This window comes from Pipistrellus hanaki (genome assembly GCF_964339955.1).
Source record: "Pipistrellus hanaki genome assembly, chromosome: 18".
NCBI lineage: Eukaryota > Metazoa > Chordata > Mammalia > Chiroptera > Vespertilionidae > Pipistrellus > Pipistrellus hanaki.
The window spans coordinates 4,308,062-4,328,298 of record NC_140520.1 but is presented as its reverse complement, the minus strand read 5'-3'; the positions used below and the strand labels follow the sequence as shown (position 1 = coordinate 4,328,298).

At 42.5% G+C, this 20,237-nt stretch overlaps 1 protein-coding gene across 4 annotated transcripts in view; it reads left to right on the top strand.

Annotated features, from left to right (window-relative positions):
* The first annotated feature begins 434 nt into the window (after positions 1-434).
* Positions 435-20,237, top strand: part of RBM15 (RNA binding motif protein 15) — a 43,125-nt gene continuing 23,322 nt past the window's right edge. The window contains exons 1-3 of one of the 4 annotated variants that reach the window (XM_084866169.1): positions 435-3,433; positions 8,135-9,267; positions 15,585-17,511. In XM_084866169.1, coding sequence (XP_084722295.1) covers positions 574-3,433; positions 8,135-8,250 — 2,976 coding nt within the window. In that variant the 5' untranslated portion in view covers positions 435-573 and the 3' untranslated portion in view covers positions 8,251-9,267; positions 15,585-17,511. Of the gene's footprint in view, positions 4,716-7,709; positions 8,084-8,134; positions 9,268-15,584; positions 17,512-20,237 lie in introns of those variants that run through there. The other 3 variants (XM_084866166.1, XM_084866167.1, XM_084866168.1) reach the window with 3 other exon arrangements.

Below are 20,237 nucleotides of genomic sequence, written 5' to 3'. Positions count from 1 at the left end.
TCCGCTCCCGCGGTACGTGGGCCTACCCCTTTAAGCGAGTGATTGACAGTTAGTTCAGCCACTCAACGCCCCCACCACCATCCAATCAGATTTAAATTTCTCTCAGCCGCCAAAGGAGTTGGAAAAAAGGGGTCGAAAGAGGGAGAGCTCTCTCGCGCGAGATCGCCGGGAGGCGGCCTCTGAGGAAAAAAAAAAAAAAAAAAAACGCCAGAAAAGATGGCCCGACCTTCCAAGTAGTGGGTTAAAGGACGGGGTCGAAAACCAATAAAAGGGATGAGGAGGCGGGACCATCGCTTTCCGTAGCCAGAAGTACCGTTACAGGGCACACTTTTTGTCCAATCAACGCCTCCAGACTTTGGCTCAGGTGACCACAGAGTGCGAGGGGCGGGGCTACAGCCTGGCGCGAGGAACCGTTAAGACGGACACCGAGTGTAACCAATGAGGCACTCCGGCTGAGGCGTTGGGAACCCAATAACAGTGGTCGGGCGGGCGCCTTCCCGGAGCGCGGGGAGATGTAAAGACAGGCACGCAGTTTTCCCAATGAGACTGTAGAAGAGGGGAGCTACTGGGCCAATGGAGGCTGCGGGGCGGGATCCTTTGCAGCGGCGGAGCCCAAGATGGCGGCATGCGGTTCCGCTGTGTGAAACCAGCGCGGGGCGGCGGGTTCCTCAGCTCCGCGGAGACGACCTCCGGCGACCCGCAGCCATGAAGGGGAAAGAGCGCTCTCCGGTCAAGTCCAAACGCTCCCGTGGCGGTGAGGATTCGACTTCTCGCGGGGAGCGGAGCAAGAAGTTGGGGGGCTCCGGCGGCAGCAATGGGAGCAGCAGCGCTAAGACCGACGGCGGCGGGTCGCGGCGCAGCCTTCATCTCGACAAGTCCAGCAGCCGAGGCGGCAGCCGCGAGTACGACACGGGCGGGGGCAGCTCCAGCAGCCGCCTGCACAGCTACAGCTCCCCGAGCGCTAAGAATTCCTCGGGCGGGGGCGAGTCGCGCAGCAGCTCCCGCGGCGGAGGCGGCGAGTCACGTTCCTCGGGGGCCGCCTCCTCGGCCGCGGACGGCGGGGAGTACAAGACCCTCAAGATCAGCGAGCTGGGCTCCCAGCTGAGCGACGAGGCGGTGGAGGACGGCCTGTTCCACGAGTTCAAACGCTTCGGCGACGTGAGTGTCAAAATCAGCCACCTCTCGGGTTCCGGCGGCGGGGACGAGCGCGTAGCCTTTGTGAACTTCCGGCGGTCCGAGGACGCGCGGGCGGCCAAGCATGCCAGAGGCCGCCTGGTGCTCTACGACCGGCCCCTCAAGATCGAGGCCGTGTACGCGAGCCGCCGCCGCAGCCGCTCCCCGCTGGACAAAGACTCCTACCCGCCTTCGTCCAGCGTGGTCGGGGCCTCAGTCGGCGGCCACCGGCACGCTCCCGGAGGCGGCGGGGGCCAGAGGTCCCTTTCCCCCGGCGGGGCGGCCTTGGGGTACAGAGACTACCGCCTGCAGCAGCTGGCGCTCGGCCGCCTGCCCCCGCCCCCGCCGCCGCCCTTGCCCCGGGACCTGGACAGGGAGCGGGACTACCCGTTCTACGAGAGAGTGCGCCCCGCGTACAACCTCGAGCCCCGGGTGGGAGCCGGAGCAGGTGCTGCTCCTTTCCGGGAAGTGGACGAGATCTCACCGGAGGACGATCAGCGAGCTAACAGGACGCTTTTCTTGGGCAACCTAGACATCACGGTGACCGAGAGCGATCTGAGAAGGGCTTTCGATCGCTTCGGGGTCATCACAGAGGTGGACATCAAGAGGCCTTCGCGGGGCCAGACCAGTACCTATGGTTTTCTCAAATTTGAGAACCTGGACATGTCTCACCGAGCCAAACTAGCAATGTCTGGCAAGATTATCATTCAGAATCCTATCAAAATAGGTTATGGTAAAGCTACACCCACCACCCGCCTCTGGGTCGGTGGCCTGGGACCTTGGGTGCCCCTCGCTGCCCTGGCACGAGAATTTGACCGATTCGGCACCATCCGCACCATAGACTACCGCAAAGGCGATAGCTGGGCCTACATCCAGTATGAAAGCCTGGATGCCGCTCACGCTGCCTGGACCCATATGCGGGGCTTTCCGCTTGGTGGTCCAGATCGTCGCCTTAGAGTAGACTTTGCAGACACAGAACATCGGTACCACCAGCAGTATCTGCAGCCTCTGCCCTTAACTCATTATGACCTGGTGACAGATGCTTTTGGACATCGGGCGCCGGACCCTTTGAGGGGTGCGAGGGATAGGACACCACCCTTACTATACAGAGATCGTGATCGGGACCTGTATGCTGACTCCGATTGGGTGCCGCCCCCACCCCCGGTCCGGGAACGCAGCACTCGGACTGCCCCTACTTCTGTGTCTGCTTATGAGCCACTGGATAGCCTGGATCGCAGGCGGGATGGCTGGTCCCTGGACCGGGACAGAGGTGACCGAGATCTGCCCAGCAGCAGGGACCAGCCGAGGAAGCGAAGGCTGCCCGAGGACAGTGGGGGGCGGCACCTGGACAGGTCCCCTGAGAGTGACCGTCCTCGGAAACGTCACTGCATCCCCTCCTCTCCTGACCGCAGTCCAGACTTGAGCAGTAGCCGGGATCGCTACAACAGTGACAACGATCGATCTTCTCGTCTTCTCCTCTTGGAAAGGCCCTCTCCAATCAAAGACAGACGCGGCAGTTTGGAGAAAAGCCAGGGTGACAAGCGAGACCGCAAAAACTCTGCCTCGGTTGAACGTGATAGGAAGCATCGGACAGCTGCTCCCACTGAGGGGAAAAGCCCTCTGAAAAAAGAAGACCGGCCGGATGGGAGCGCAGCCAGCGCCAGCGCCAGCGCCGTCTCTTCCAAGCTGAAGTCCCCCTCCCAGAAGCAGGATGGGGGGCCGGCGCCCGCGGCGGCAGCCTCTCCCAAGCTCTGCTTGGCCTGGCAGGGCATGCTTCTGTTGAAGAACAGCAACTTTCCTTCCAACATGCACCTGCTGCAGGGCGACCTCCAGGTGGCTAGCAGTCTTCTCGTGGAGGGCTCCAGCGGAGGCAAAGTCGCCCAGCTCAAGATCACTCAGCGTCTTCGTTTGGACCAGCCCAAGTTGGATGAAGTAACTCGGCGCATCAAAGTGGCAGGGCCCAATGGTTATGCCATTCTTCTGGCTGTGCCTGGAAGTTCTGACGGCAGATCCTCTTCCTCTGCCACCACAGATACTGCCACCTCTACTCAGAGGCCACTTAGGAACCTGGTGTCCTATTTAAAGCAAAAGCAGGCTGCTGGGGTGATCAGCCTCCCCGTGGGGGGCAACAAAGACAAGGAAAACACCGGCGTCCTTCATGCCTTCCCACCCTGTGAGTTCTCCCAGCAGTTCCTGGATTCTCCTGCCAAGGCACTGGCCAAATCTGAAGAAGATTACCTGGTCATGATCATTGTCCGTGGTGCGTCCTAAAGTCCATGTGTAACTTGTATTTGCTACTTTGACATGGTTCCTGTTTTGTGATGTGTAATGGGATACAGCATTAGGTGAAATTCTCTTTTTAATTAGTTGTGTAGTTGTAGCTTTTTTCTTTTTTATATTTTTATAAACCTTATAGAAGTCAGGATAATTTAGTTATTAAGTGAAAGGGATGCCCTGAAGGTAGCAGGCAGATGGATTTACTTTAATTAGCAGTTCTCACTCTTATGAGTAACTTCTTTCCTCCTCTTTGTTTTTTTTTTTCTTTTTTAACCTTGAGCTTAAAAAAAAAAATCCTCAAAGTTACAAAACCAAAATTTTGAAGTCAAAATCTGGAGGAAAAAGCCCATTGATTATATAAAGATATGCACCTAAATATGGCTTGATTGGTATGTAGGTAAATAATTTCTGTACCAGAAATATTATTTGTATGAAAAATTTTGATCAGGGACCTCAAAAAGTATATGCTGGTAAATTGTATAGCTATGTAATTATTTTAATCAGGTATTTGAGTATTTCTCTTAAAATACACGGTTTATTCCCAGAAAGTTTGCTTTAACATATGCATCTTTATCATTAATTCTTGAGTTCTGTATCCCGTATATGCACTTTTGGTTTGTAGCTGTAACTGTTCAGTAAAAATTGAGGAGTATGTTACAAACCATATGTCTTATCCTTACACTAGTATGCAAGTGAGTAGGTGCTTTTAAACTCAGAATTCTTTGGTCAGTTATTGGTGTGTGGGTTGTTTTTACTGATTTTTTCAGAGAAGTGTAGCAGGTACATTTCTAATTGTGCATATTTTAAAACTCAAGTGTTTTTCATCAAAGATGAGTTTTTGTATTCATTCTAATTCCTGATTTCAATAATAGAAAGAAGAGTTGTTTGCAGGCTCATAAGTCATCTTTTGTTTCTATGGGCATTCATCAGCCATTTCTAGATAGCAGAATTTTTTAGTCATCGTGAAATGCCTTTGATGTGCTCTTAAAATTTTGCTTGTATTCTTATTTTCATATTTAAACAGTAGCGATGACATTACATTATGGAAAATGTTTGGACTATCTTTGAAATATTGGGCTTAATATTTGCACTGGTCCAACCACAGAGAATTAAAATGTCAGTGTAAGGAAAACTTTTTGTTTTATTTTCCCAGACATCTGGAATTAATTGAAAATAACCCACCCTCATGGTTTTTTTTTTTTTTTTTTTAAAGCTGAAGATTATATTGACTTCTGGTTCTTAACAAGGGATTTCGCTGCTTAACAGTAATGGATGATTTTTGGGGTCTTTTTTTTTTTTTTTTCCCCATCTATTCCTTAGCCCCCACTTCTAGTTTCTCAGATCATTAGTATATCCACTCCTTCCCCTTCCTTCTCTCCTCCCTCCCCCACACAAGCCCCTGATTTAAATACTGAAAACTTTGGCTAAGGCCCTTGATATTTAACTATGATTAGAAACTTTAGGACCTTTGGTTCATGGTCATGTTTCTATTCTGTGAAAGTGACTTATTGAAAGCCTGGCAGAACCCAACTGTTTTCTTTCTGTTATCAAAGCTGGTAGTTTAAAATAGCACCAATAATAACCCAGGGAAGTGTCATGTAATTTTTTGTTTTTCATTACGACAGGTCTCTAATGCATGTTAGCATGAAAACCTCACCGCTGCTTTGTTTTGTTTGGTTTTCACTATGCATTCATAAATATTCTTTTTAGGTTTAGAGATTTTTTTGTTTGTTTTTAAACTGGAAAAACTAGTCATTTTGAGGGAAGGAAAGTACTAGGCTATAAACACAAATGTCCCTGGTTACCCTGTAGGGAAAATACCTAAAGTCCTACAATTAAAGCTTTGGGTGCTTTTTTCTTTTTTCTTTTTTCTTTTCTTTCTTTTTCTTTTTTCTTTTTTTTAATGAATATATTCTTATTGATTTCAGAGGTGAAGGGGAGAGAGAGAGAGAGAGAGAGAAAGACATCAGTGATGAGAGAGGATCATTGATTTCATGCCCCCACCGAGGATGCAGCTGGCTACCGTGGGCACTCGCCCTGACCAGGAACATGCCCTGATAGGGAAATCAACCCGCAGCCTCCTAAGTTCATAGGAGCTTAGCGCTCAACACTGAGCCATGCCTGCCGGGCTGCTTTTTGCTTTTAAAAGGCCGATGTGGCATGGTAATATGGCATAGACACCTGTTCAGAAACTAAGGCAAGTGTGCATTCTGTTCATACATGGGGTCAAAGTACAGTTTGGCTAGATACATTTTTCCAGTTTAAATCTCACTAACCATTAACTTTTGAATATCTTGTGATAAGATGACTGGACAAGTAATTTTGCTCCTTTAGGGAGTGAAGTCCATGACATCTGATTTTATGATAATCCAAAGTGTGTGTGCTTTTCTCTCTTTTTTCTCTCTCTTTCTCTTTGTGTGCTTGCTCCATGTTTGTGTGAATTTTTATTTGACATCGCAGCTTTTGTTAAATCTGGGAAATTTGTGCTTCAGTGTTTTAGGAACAATGGCTTGATATCATTTCTAAACATATGTATTGTAAATACCTAATTATGTTTTGTTTGGTGCTTACCTACAGAGTGCCATCATTCAGATGAGTCTCTTATTTGTGATACCCATTCTCGTGCAGTTTTATAATATTGGTGAACTATTGACCTAAATCTTCAGAATGGAATGAAAGCAAAAGTCTAAAACTGATGCTGATTGATCAGAATTTCATTATCTCAGCATTGGGTGTTCTTTGTAACAACCAATTTTTTCTACTTCTTATACTTTAAAAAAAATACTTGTTTAGTTGATGTTTCTGGAATTCAGTTCAAATGAATGAAAAGAAAATTTCTTGAGTGTATCATTTAATGACTTATTATTACTGGTGAAAACATCAAGCTAATTAAGACTTTTGGATCACTACTTCGAAGTTTATGGAAAATTAAGTGTTCAGCTCCTAGCCAGTTTTTTTAATATTATTTTGTTGGTTGTAACGATTCTTAGAGTTTTCCACACAAAAAATTAAATTCCTTGTTTAAGATGTATACGTTGACTTTTAACTGAGCATAGATAGACTTCCCTTTAAAGATTACACCTTAAAATGTCCATCCTCTGGCTTGTGTAAGTTTTTGACACATTTTGAAGGTAATATGTTCTGGCCCTTCTCTTAACTAGATCATTTGAGGTACAGTAGCAAAAGATAGGTGTTTGTTCGTTGCTTTCGGAATCAAAAACAGTTTAGGTTTATTTAAAACTTATGAGCAGTTTTTCACTGACATTACCTTTTCTTTTTCTTTTTTTTAAATTTTAAATCCACTGTTTTTAGACAGTGAAATTGCTCGTTATATAGGCGTAGCTTGAATTGCAGTTTGGAACCATTCACCAAAAACTCTGTGGTAACAGAATTAGGAAATCCTCTTGAGAAGAGGGCCTTTATGACTTTTCATGTGAAAAAAATTTTGGAGAGAATTTCTGGACATTTTTCACTGTCTCTGCCACAATGCATGGTTTTGAGATAGAAGTTAAGAATTAGAACAAGCAGAGGAGACGTGGATGTGACCCTGTTAACATTCTGGTTACAGTGACGTTGCTAAGGGAGGGGAGAAAATGAGTCAGGTCACCGCAGTGAGTTGTCCATCTTCATAAAAAGTTTTATGTGTGATTTCAACAGCACTGAAAAGTAAAAGTCCTAAAATGTTCTTGGCTGTTTAGCAATGAGTTTATGTGAGTGTTTTTCTTAAAGTAACAGCTGCTGTCTTTGGTAACATGGATAAAGGTGGATTTTTAAGTGGTTTTGTATCTTGACCCCTTTCTATAATAATGGAGCAGTTCTGTATTGCTCCATATAAATTTCAGAATGAAAATAGAGGGGGTAAAAGTTTCACTAAACTTTACTGTTTTACGGTTTCATTTTTTTAAGTTATATGTAGAATATATTGATTATAGGTTGATGATAAACTTGCTGTCTTCTGAAATTTTTTTCAGTGTGTTTTGCTCAGTTACATGAGTATAAAGGATATTTTCAGTCCTATAATCCTCACTTAATTGCAGTCTTTAAAAAAAATCCACCCTATTCTACTTGTTATTTGTCTGTTCATACAGTAAATTTGTTTCAAGGTTTGTGCCAATGGGTATTATTGGTGCTTTTTGAGGTCAAGGTATCCAGGAAGGGCTTGTTAACAGTGTGTTCATCTATGATGGCGTAGGGAAAATATATATATTTTTAATATTGTAAACATTTTTACTGAATAACCTTTTTTTCCCTTCTGCAAGCAAAGCTGGTGAACAGTGGATGAAGATACGGAAATCAAAGCTCTAATGGACCTTTTCGAAGAGAAGTTGTGGCTTGTGTGGAGTGTCCACGGGCCTCTTGACGGAAGAAAGCTAATCTGTTTAGTATTTGTGCATTTTACTAAAATGGCAGCTTAAAGTTGTGTATCTGCTATTGTGATGCCAATGCCGGTGTTTTAAGTGGAAAAAAAAATGACCTCTTGCTTTGTGCTGTGTACACAAGATTTCTGGAAAAGTAAAGAAAAACCCTTTTTATGGCTCACACAGCTTAAAAGTAGCTGTCACTCAAACGTGCGCTCACAGTTGAGCTGCTTTTGTTTTATTCTAAATAAATTGTTTCTTTTGAGGAAAATGTTTTTCTGCCTGGAAGTGAATTGACGGCAAACCTTTGACCCCTTTGTTTGCAGCTGAGGCGTTACTTGCTGCTGCTCAGATCTTGTATGTCCTGAGCAAGAAGCAGGGAGACCATCATTTTGACTTATCGCGGTGTGTCCATTCTGAAGGATCGCTAGTGTTCCCGTGACCCCCTTTGTTTGCAGCGAAGGGGATCATTGCTTCTCGGTCCTCAACCTGCTGAGGACATGGTGCTGTTGGCTGGCACGAAAGAAGCCGGGGCGAGCACCGTAAGCCTCACCACAGTGCACGAGCCGGGGGCTTTGCTGGTTGAAGAGCCGGAGTTGCTGAAATTTAAGTTTTGATTTATTTTGTTCACCTGTCACGTTTGGCCTTAGTTTCATTTTTAATTTGAAGAAAAGTTTGCGATTGCTTTATCTTGCACTTAACATTTGCACCAAATTGCCAAAAGAAGGAGAATGCTCCGTGTGCTTTTTAAATGTTAATGATGATGTTAATAAAGCCTTTCCCGACCCATTGGAGGGGCTCCTCCGTCTCCAGGGGCTTCTCACCAGAGGTATGCAGTGATGGGTTTAGTTCTGAATGGATGAAGAGTTCCTGAGAGCTAGCGTTTGTAATTAGAGCCGTTACTCGGTATCTGTGCCTTACCTGACCTGTGGTTCCACATGCCTTGGATGTGCATGCACCGTGACGGTTTCATAGGTACGAACGCACACTCAGGCCCAGACACCTCGGTTGGTAGTACAGATGGTGAGGAAAAAAATGGAGGCATCCTTAAGGAGGAGGAAGTGTTTGCCTTTAGTTCCTGCACTGTCCTGCACGGGGGGTCCTGAGCTTTGGAAGCTGTTCCCAGTGCAGAACAACTCCCCTCTTTGCAGAGGAGACTTCCGTGCACGGTGACAACGCTGGAGCTCAAGAGGAAGCCAGCCGGGCTGCGCCATTGGCCTCAGACACCACTGTTTGCCAGTTGTAAACCTAACTAGTTGCAGACGAAGACCACCTTGAAATGCAGGCTCGCTGGGCTTGTTTTGAATTGTAACCTCGGATGGAAGAGCCTAGTGCTGTGTGTCTCCGTGCGGGAGGATGATTACTTAGGCAACAGGTGATTACCAACAAAGGATGCCACGCTTATACTCTGCAAGGTGGTGTTCCAGTGGCAAACAGCCGTATAGACTCTTGTAAACAGGTAAGAGGGTTTGTAGAGGTCAAAATGCGTTCTAATGAACAGGGTGAGGGGTTTTAATGTTGGGGGGATGCTTCTCGGGGAATCTTCGGGCACTGCCTCCCCGTCACCAAAGTCTTGTATTTGTAAAATTCCAGGCCAGAACTTTTGTTCTGGAATTTTTATTTAAAAAAAAAAAAATTATTGTGGGAGCCAAAGCATTGAAATCTTGGTTATGGATTTGGGGCCTACAGCCTTGATATCCTTTAAAATTTTGACATTTTCCATTAGCCATGACCTTCACCCTTGGTGGTGATTTACTGGTGCTGGAAGAATTTCCTGCTGTAAACCTCCAAGTTAACAAAATTATAGTAGTAGCAACAACAACAAAGAAATGTGTACCATCAGACCAGGAATGATAGATAATTTAGCCAAAATGGTTAGTTTCGTTTCTTTCTTTTTTTCTTGTCCTACAAAGATTAATTATAAAATTTGGCCACTACAACTTTAGGGGAGTGAACAGACAATGTTGACAAGGCTATTACATCATTTTCATGGTCCATTTAGTCTTCCCAGCCTCTGAACCCTTCCGGCTCCTCCCCCAACATTAAGTGTGAGCTTTTGGCAACTTAACACAAGCACAATAGTTTAATGTATAACACAATTTAGGTTTTCTTGGTTTATTGAAAATGGGATAAGAATTTTGGGCATTTTTTAATGAAATTTTTGTTTATCTCTTACAAAGGGGAAAGATCTTTTTTCTTTTTTTCCAGATTTTTCAGTGTGCCTTACAAGAGTTTTTAAACATCTGCTTATGAGTTGGCTGCCATCTAAAGCTTTGCTGAATGATTGCTTACCTACATGTCTAAAGGATTTATACCTGTTAGGAATGTTAATTTCCAGTGCATTTTCTTTCTCTGGGCTAGTTCATCCTGAAAGCCCATTAAGTCATTTTTTCCAGTTATTAAGTATTTTAAGTTAGTATAGCGGTTTGAGGAAGATTATGTTATACTCTACATATTTCTGCATATCTGGTATCTTTCTAAGATCTCAGGCTTCCTCTCTCAGGAATAAGAAGAAATGTTGCACCAAGGCTTTTGCTTATTTGTCTGTGAAACTATATGCAAAATGGAAAGGTACACAGCATGGCAATTTTGAAATTAGTCAAGAAGTTTTAACGCCAGCTACACTGGGAAAGAAAAACTAATTAGGTCCACTGTTAGAGCTAGGGTCTGGTTTTGTAAATTGGGAACTGCCCTTTTGAAATATTGGTGTGGTTTCTCAGTGTCTTTCACATGATCTAAGTTTAGGGTCTACTTTAAAGGAAATAATTCCTTGACCATCTCTGAATTGATTTGTGATGTTGGGAAGCCTGGCTGTGAGGGTTAAAGTTGAAAATAGGGATTACCCTGACTGTGGTAAATCAACCTTGATTTTATAAATTGCCACTTGTGTAGGTTAAGTTATATTGTTGTTTCCAAGTTGTTTATCTCAGGAAATAAATTTAGTACTTATGACTTGTATAGCATCTATTTTCTTTGTGCAATAGGGTATCTGATTATGGCTTGTTGATCACCTTTATCTCCCATCTTACTCTCTTTAAGCTTCCCTGGTTAAAAGACGCTTTTACTTAATAACTTGAATTGTAACCTAGTTTTAAATTGTTAGCAGAGGAATTTGTTGAATAACAAAATTCCTTCAAACCTCAGACAAGATTGTTCTTAGCAATTAAGAAGAGATTTTGACCTTGAAGTAAAGTGACATAACCATAGCCAGGTAAATAGTTAAATATCAGGGGGAAAGTTCACAGTTTAAAACAACTCTAGGAGAGATGTCACAATATTGTGTTGGTTTACTAATGAATTTTCACAGATGATATGGTTATATGAATGAGTAGATGAAGTTTAAAGGTTACTTTAAGCTAGAATGGTCATAAGCCTTACAAAAGAGTTTGTTAGTTGGACCAGGATGTGGATTGGGGGAGGAAGGTTGGGATTGAGATATCAGGCAGACAAGCATGAATCACAATCTAGCAGCCTGTTGATTGATGGAAAAGATGCAAGCGGAATCTTGGAAAAGGAGTAAAATGGTTGGGTCAACAAAAACAGAATCCTGAGGGTAAGCCAGTTTGAGGAGGGCAAGGAGTGAGGATGCACAACCAGTTGAAACATGTTGATAAAAAGTAACAATATTAATAATAGCAATCATCGAATACCCCCTTTACGCCAACATTCTGCGAAATTCTATTACACATTGTCTCATGTCTCACCACAGGCCATAATGTTATAGCTAGTAAGTGATAGAACCAGGATTCTAACCAGGCCTTTATTGCCACTGTACTGTCACACTTCGCTACTCTCTGCGGGCTGGGATGGGATGGAAGCTATAAACTTCAGCATATGGGCAATGGATTTCAAGCTATGGAGTGTATCAACATTCGGAGTTCTTGGGAAACATACAGGCCCTTCCCTGACTCCAATCCCAGACACTCAGGGATTTGTTAGGGCCAGCATGGCCCAGGAGTCTGTTCTTTCACAAGCTCCCCAGGTCCATTCTGCTGTAGTTCTGGTCAGTGGCCACGTGTTGGGCAGCACTGTCCCAGAGTGGAGTGCTGAAGTATGGACATATTTAAGACATGGGAAGGGAACATGGTGCTGGGAAAGAAACCCCGGTAGGAGAGCCAGAATATACTGTTCTGTCTCTGAAGCTGAGATGAGGCACTTCCAGATGATGAATTAAAGCTGTTGCACAGACAAGCAGAATGAAACAACAAATGCCATGGAATTTATCACTGAAAGTGTCACTTAAATAACAGTCTTATAGTCACATAATTATTTCTCCAAGGAATTCAATCTTGCTTAGTATTTAATTTTGCCTTATAACAGTCTGTGAAGAAGGGCCACTTTTTAGTTTATTATATGCTAAAGGGATATCAGAAAAGTTTGTGACTTGGGTAAGGAATACACAGCCAGGAAAGGATTGAGATATCCTTGAGTTTTCACGTTAATCTAAAAATAACGTGACTATAGTCTAACTTAAATTAAAATTGCAGGTGATTCTAGGATTGCATGTGTATGTACACATGCAAGTTATTTTCCATGAATGAACATCAACTGTCAACTACCTTCTAACTAGGTTACCAATAGGATGGAGACAATAGGATTATAGGTAAAGTTGAGCGTTTCTTTGACTTGTAAATAGTTGAAAGATTTCCTATTTTGAATTATGTGTACTGGGTTGTCTTCAATTAATGTAGCCAATTCTTCACATATTTACTTACCTATTTTATAGCAGGCGTTATTCTAGATCTTGGGGGGAGGAGTATATTGATAAAGAAAACAGACAAGTTTCTCTTTCTCGTGGCACTTACTTTCTGATGGAAGAAGGGAGGTCGTGCACCATGTTAGGGCCTTGCTGCCAAGGACAAAGGGTTTGGATTATTTTGGTCTAAGGGCTGAGTGTGATGGAAAGTTATTGGAGGTTTTAAGCAGGAGTGATGTGATTTGATCAAGATTTGACTACCTGTCTTAGGAAAGTAACACAAATTTTCTAATATTATTTCCAAGATTGAGAATAACGCCTGACATGTAATAGGTGGCCAAATATTTGAAGAATTAATTAACTAGCTACACAAACTGTAGATAAACCGGTACAGGTAATTCAAAATGGGAACTCCTTCAAACATTTACAAGTCAAAGATAATTAGCATTTCAGATTTTCCTTCAAAGATAATTAGCATTTCAGATTTTCTGTTACACTGTGTTCTTCAGAGATCCGCAGTGTTCCATATTTAAATATCATAATAGAAATTTCATTTCTTCTTCAGGTTCATAATTGTTGGCCACCTTAAGGTTTCTCATCATGTTATTTCTTATTCTACCTGCTTTCATCAGACTCATGACAGTTTCAGCCGTAGGCATACATAGTCATCATATGTAGTTTTTGCTAAAACACATGGACCATGCTTTCTATATTTCATAACTTGCCAATTTCTCCAGCGATATCAAACCAAACTTTCTTACTAAAAGTCAGTTTAGAGGGTCTTTCTGTAGAATGGCTGTCATCCTATGCAAACGAGATCGTATTTTTAAGTGCTGAATTGGTATCTGACCTTTCCCAAATGACCAACAGATTTCCTTTTACCCAGAAAAGGACTTCATACATTTGTGTTCAGATTAGAACTGTGATCACAGGCAACATTAACACTTTGAGGTGCTACAGACATACATATTTTAAGGCATCTTGGGGAAATTATTTTATATAATTTAAAAAAATAAATATTTTATTGATTTTCCACAGAGAGGAAGGAAGAGGGATAGAGAGTTAGAAACGTCGATGAGAGAGAAACATCGACCAGCTGCCTCTTGCACACCCCCTATTGGGATTGTGCCCGCAACCAAGGTACATGCCCTTGACCGGAATCGAACCTGGGACCCTTCAGTCCGCAGACCAACGCTCTCTATCCACTGAGCCAAACCGGTTTTGGCTCCATATAATTTTTATTTCAGCATACAGAAACTGACAATAGTTATACTTTACTCTCAAGACAAGCATCTAGTGTGTGTGTATTCTTTATATGCAGAACAACCTCAATAAATTAGGTACCTTAATTAGAATTTTTCTGAGTTCTGCATAGCAGAGGTCTTAAACCTAGCTCCACATTGGAGTCAACTTTTTCATACCAATGGCTGGGACAGGTGCTCAGAGCTTCATAAAAATTGGTCCTAGGTCAAGTGGGACTCTGCCCAGTTCCCAGTATTTGTTTTCACTGTACCAGGTGACTGCTGTGTAGCCAGGGTTGAAAACCACTGCTGCAGAAACAAAGGTTAAACACACGGGTTCAGTACAGCAGGTATATTGCTTAGTCTTCTACCAGCCTTGCTATTCAGAGTGTGTCCAGCAGCATTAGCATCACTTGGAAGTTGGTTAGAAATAACAAAATTGCAGAGCCTCACCCCAAACCTGTTGAATGGACCCAGATCCCCAGGCAATTGGTAGGTACCGGACTTGAAAGATTGAGAAGCACTGCTGAAGATGTAGATACATAGATATTCTGTGTAGTAATAAAAATAGATGATGAGACTTATCCCTTCTGAGTAAGATTCTCAGATTTGTGCGTTAGTGACATTTACTTTAAAGAATTTAAACAAGATTTTTCAACAAGAAACGGAGGCACAAAAGAGTTCTTAGGGAGCTTCTGGCGACCAGAGACCAGTGGTCTCTGCCACCAAGACGGGGGAGGGGTAACCATGGCCTCTCCTACTTGGTTCTTGGTTATTTTATGTTTATGGCTTTTTTCTGTCTTTCCTATTGTGTCCTAGTCCACTCTTTTCTTTATGAGATTGAACATGCTACTTTTTATAGATACAGATGAGGTTATTTGAGACTCTGATGATAGATGTCCCCTAATTTAGAAAATTTGGTCGAGGTAGGTTTAGAGCTTTCAGTGGGGAGAGGGATATGGACAGGACTGGAGAGTGGTTCCTATAGGGCCTTTCTGCTTTAATTTTAATATTATAGTAACTTCATAAGTGAACTGATTTTTCTCACATAGCAATAAGAATAAGAAATCTAATTTATTATATATTCAATTCATCTTAAAGTTCACAATAACATAATATAACAAATGTTAAAATTCACATATGCTAACAGGAGTGGTTCAGTATGAATGTTCAAAGAATAAATTGCAACATCAATTTAGACACAGGAATGATATTTTTAATGTGTTCGTTTTTACGAGGAAAGATACTGAAATACATTTGCCAAGCAACCATGTCGATACCAAATGAAAAGCTGCAGCTAGACTGTTCTCACATCCCACAGTTTTTAAATTGACGTGTGTGTTTTGCAGAGATTTTTTTTGTCAAGCACAGCACTGTCAGCATCTCTAGAAACCTTTTCTAGGCTTTATTTGTGACTTACCGATTCCTCCTGAGACCTGAGAGGTCCGTTTTTAGTGGAGACTTACCGATTCCTCCTGAGAAATTTCATTTGTGAAATTTACCCTCCTCAGTGTTATCATCTCACTGAAAATTCAGTCTGCAAAAGGAGTGACTTCATCTGAACTTTAAAGTTTGGGGATTGAAAATACTTCTGTGATACATGAGTGGGTTTTGCTTTAATGTGTTGGTTTAAAGGTATTTTGAACCTGCAATGATACTTTTGCTTCTGTTTGCTGCTTCTGAAATTTAGAGATATCTGAAGGTCTACTATAATTTTTTAAAATACATATGGTATTGGATCTACCTCCTCTACTTTAATAGCCAAGTTGAAAGGAGGGAGTGTTTCTAAGTACAGTAATTGGTTAAATGTCTTTTTTTCCTCCTGGGTTTCTTTTTTAGGAACTACTGAGAATCAAAAACCGATAGCCGATTTTGGGATTTGGCTTTATTATTCAGCAACTAAAAGATGAGTTCTAATTGGCAGACTTCTGGCATTGGCACTTGTCCTCCTGTTTCTATAGAAACGGTGGGAAGTCAGAGCTGCACAAGGGAAAGGGTAAGTGTCTTGTAAACTCCATATTTATAAACCCATACGTTATTAATTGGCGTGGCGTCAGTTTCCACATAAAGGAAGATTCCCATCAAGGAACTAGAACTTAAATATGAACCACTAATTTTCACGAGTGGAAACTGACATCAAGTCATTAAATATCAGGAGGGTTTAAATATGGATTTATTTTTCTCGTGACTCTGACTTCAAGTTTCTTGAAGCAGCTAACTCAGTATAATTTGCATGTTCAGTTATTTCTAATTTAGGGGGTCATAAAATTGATTTTTATCCTTTTAGGTCTAATTCTGTTGTACTTTTCTTTAAGTGAACATTGGAATATAAAATGTACAGAGGACATTTTAAAGATCCACATGAACTATAAGTGTTCTTTGGAACAGACTTATTTTTTAATATGTTTTATTGATTTCAGAGAGTAAGAGAGAGGGAATGAGAGAGAATTGATTGGCTGCCTTTTTCATGCCTCCCACTGGGGATTGAGCCCGAAACCCGAGAATGTGCCCTTGACTGGAATCGCACCCGGGACTCTCAGTCCGCAGGCTGAAGCGCTGTCCACTAGCCAAACCAGCTAGGGCCAAAGTCTGATTCTCTACACTATATAACAAGTACTGTACTGCTGACCAGCTCTTTAGCCTCTCTCTCTCTCTCTCTTATCCAAGCAGGAAGGGTCATCTGCTGGGCACACACATTTGTTCTCATCCAGGCAGGCACCCATTATTTGTAGAACCTAAGACAGCTGCCAATTGGTGAGTCATCTTACTGCTGTGGCTTCAGAGGGCTAAGTGCATAGCTGGGGCATGAAGGCTTGAAATTGTCTAATCAAGTGTGAAAAACTGATTGACAGGTTGGTGTATATAAATGATTTACACTAAACTGACTAGTTTTGAGATATTGGAAGATAGTATTAGCTCATGTCCTTTAAAACATACTGTCTCATTCTCTTGATCCTGACATGCTACTCTCAAGTATATTGTCACAGACTTCTCTTTTCCCTGCTAAATGAGCACTAACCACAGGATAGGACCTCTTGGCTTTATTTCAACTCAAATAGTCAGTTATGTAAAAATAGCCTAAGAAGTGAAAGTTGGACGTTTTTCAGTGGGAAAGAGAATTCACTTTTTAAAATTTCACTTCGTAAGTTGATGCCTGAAAATAGATTCTCACAAAAAAATACACACCTCTCTTCCTTAACTACTGTGTATCCTGTTCATTTTTCTTTGCTCACTGTGGATTGAATGAGGCAACAATAGAATTGAATTTGCGATTTTTGAAGGGAAGGTGATTAGAAAAAATTTAGTTTTTGTCTGTATGCTGTCAAATATCTAGAAGGGGTTCTTTGGTCCTTAGTGTCAGGGTGGTCAACTCATCCTTGTTTTAAAACTGGAAGTCAGTTCTAAGAGCTCCCTCATCGTCAGCCAAACCCAGACCTTGGTCACTAGAAGTTAGTTTATTCTCTGCATCCCTGAAAAGGCCTCTCTAGGTGTTATTGATCATTTTGGAGATTTCACCATATACTAGCTTTCATCAGAATGTACCAGGGATTAGTTCTTTTTTTAAGAAATTATTGTGTTTTTTTGTTTCAGTAATATTAGGTAATTCCATCATAGAAATAAGACATACATTTTAAACTGATTTATTTAAAAGTGGATTCCGAGGACTTTAATTATTTTTTTATTTGTTTGTATATGTTAAGACCATCTATATTAAGGTGACCAGCCATCCCGCTTTTGGTGGGACAGTCCCGATTTTTAACAATTTGTCCCGTGTCCCGTGGCGTTTTTTAACAATTTGTCCCACGTCCCGTGGTGTTTTTAAAAAAAAAAGTCCGGTTTTTAGAAAGATTCTTTAACAATTTAACAAATGTTAAAATTCGGGACTGTCCCGCCAAAAGTGGGACGTCTGGTCACCTTAATTCATATATATAAAAGGCTAATATGCAAAGCGTCCCCTTGGGAGTTCGGGAGTTAATTGCTCACCATGACATGCGCTGACCACCCAAGGGCTGCTCGGACTGCGGCAGGGCACTGAGGAGAGGGGGAGGTGGGAAGGCAGCGGGAGGAGGAGGAACCGCGAGGATGGTGAGGGAAAGAGGAGGCTGGGAGGCGGGGAACCTGATCTGCCCTGATTGCCAGCCACGCCTAGGGACGAATTTCGTTTATCAGGCCTCTAGTAAGTGATAGAGGCAAAGACAGCTGGGTAGGTATTTGTGGCAAATGTACCACGTGAGGCTACCAAGTAGACAGAAAGCCTCACGTAAGTTAGATATGGTTTAAAAAATGGTTAGGGGTAGAAATATTAATCATGCTAGGTTAACCACAATTGTGTTCTGATCAGAGAAAGTACATTCTATCCTGGCTGAGGGTTGTTCCTGCCTGGGATTTGGGAGTTAACCCGGAATGGGTCCATTCTCCTTATCTGAGAGCTGCCTTTTATCCTGGAAAGAGATGCATGCCCCTTGCCCACATTGCCTGTGACCATTATATCCATTCTTACTCCTTTTGCCTACCCCATGCAATCTTTGTCCTTCTTCCCGAAATAACAGCTGGTTTATGGGGCAGAGAGGTGGAGAGTAGAGGAGATTTTTGGAATGACCTACTGCTCTCCCATATGCCATCATTATTGCGATAAACGCTGATATTTGACTCAACCCTCTCTCTGCTTAATTGGCTCAAGCAGTGACAGGCATCCGGACCCATTGGTCATCCCATTTCAAAACTACTCAAGGTTTTTAAAAAATACTGAAATTTGGTTTTATATTGAGGTAGTAGAGAAACCACTGTCTATGTTTTATATTGTGTCTCTTAAAAACTGTTAAAATCCAATACTAATAGACTGTTTTTTCTCCTATGGAAAAAGCTGATTTTACAGTTAGGCATGTTATTCACTAAGGAGCTATTTTTTTTTTTTTAATGGTGTCATTCAAATTTAGACATCCATTTTCTTTTTTTAAATATATTTTTATTGATTTCAGAGAGGAAGTGAGAGAGAGAAAGAAACATCAATGATGAGAGAGAATCACTGATCTGCTGCACACCCCTAAATGGGGAGCTAGCCCGAAACCTGGGCATATGCCTTTGACCGAAATCAAACCTGGGAACTTCAGTCTGCAGGCCGACGCTCTATCCACTGAGCCAAACCGGCTAAGGCAAGGAGCTAACTTTGTGTAAAGAAAGCATCATATATTAATATGCCTAGATTTTTTGAAAAGATCACAAAATTATCACTAATCCACCTAAGTATAATTGTTGCTTTTATTGAATTTTAAACTAGAGAATCATTAAAGAAGAGAAACCAAGGGCCATGATCTAACGAACACTGGTAATCAGGTTTCAGAATTGGCTCTGTCCAGGACTTTAGGCAAATGACTTGGTTTTCATTTGCTTTTGTTCCTTATTTATAAAATAGAAATAATGATACATTTCCAGCTCCTTACAGATGGACATGATAATGAGGTGATAAGTGGGGAAGAACTTAAATTTAAAAAGTACTGTAAGGTAGGTTAGTATTAGAAATAGTATTTAATGACTTATATAGAAAATTCTTCAACAGTGATGGTATGGCATTCAGCCAATTAAGCAGAGACGGGGTTGAATCGTGTGAACGTTTACTGCCCGCAGTATGGGAGAGCAAGTAGGTCATTCATAAAAATCTGCTCTGCAAGTCCCCACAGCCAGCTCCTAATAGAGGGTGGGACCAGGACTACACGGGAAGTGGGGTCCACAGGCATGGGGAAGTAGGAGGCTGGGTGGGACTCCATTGTTTGGGCAATAAGGTTGTTAATCTGCCATGACCAAAGGCAGTTAGTTCCAGAATGAGAACGGTTCCAAGGTTGACTCCCAGGTCCTGAGGGCATACAACTCCCAGCCAGGTCAGAATGCCCTTTCTTAAACCAACACAAGGCAATCGTGGTTAACAGAACAAAGTTAATATTTCCCGTAACCATAGCTAGTCCCCATTATTCCGTTTTCCCCCTAACAATTTGAGTTAGAACAAATTTATTGAAAAATAACTGCTTTCAATTAAATTAGCTTCATAAACTCACGGTAATGCCAAGAAGCCAGGGTGATGGAGAGAGGAAAGACAGTGAAACCGGACAAGGAATGGGTCCGCCTGCCTATCACTCACTACTGGAGCCAGTGAAGCAGAGACAGCTTGAATCACATGTGAGTGGTTTGCTCCAATACTGCCTGCAGTGTTTGGAGAACAGCAGGGCATCCATGAAAATCTGCTCTGCCCTCTCCTTCCCCCCATGAACCAGATGCTTATATTGGGTAGAAGGACAAAGATTACATGGCGAAGTAGGTAAGAGGAATAAGAATGTATGCAAAAGGAATAAGTGGGTATTGGCAGGCATGGGGAAGGAGGCAAAGGGAGTAAGAACGGTAAAATGGCCGGAACCGGTTTGGCTCAATGGATAGAGCGTCGGCTTGGGGACTGAAGGGTCCCAGGTTCGATTCCGGTCAAGGGCATGTACCTTGGTTGCG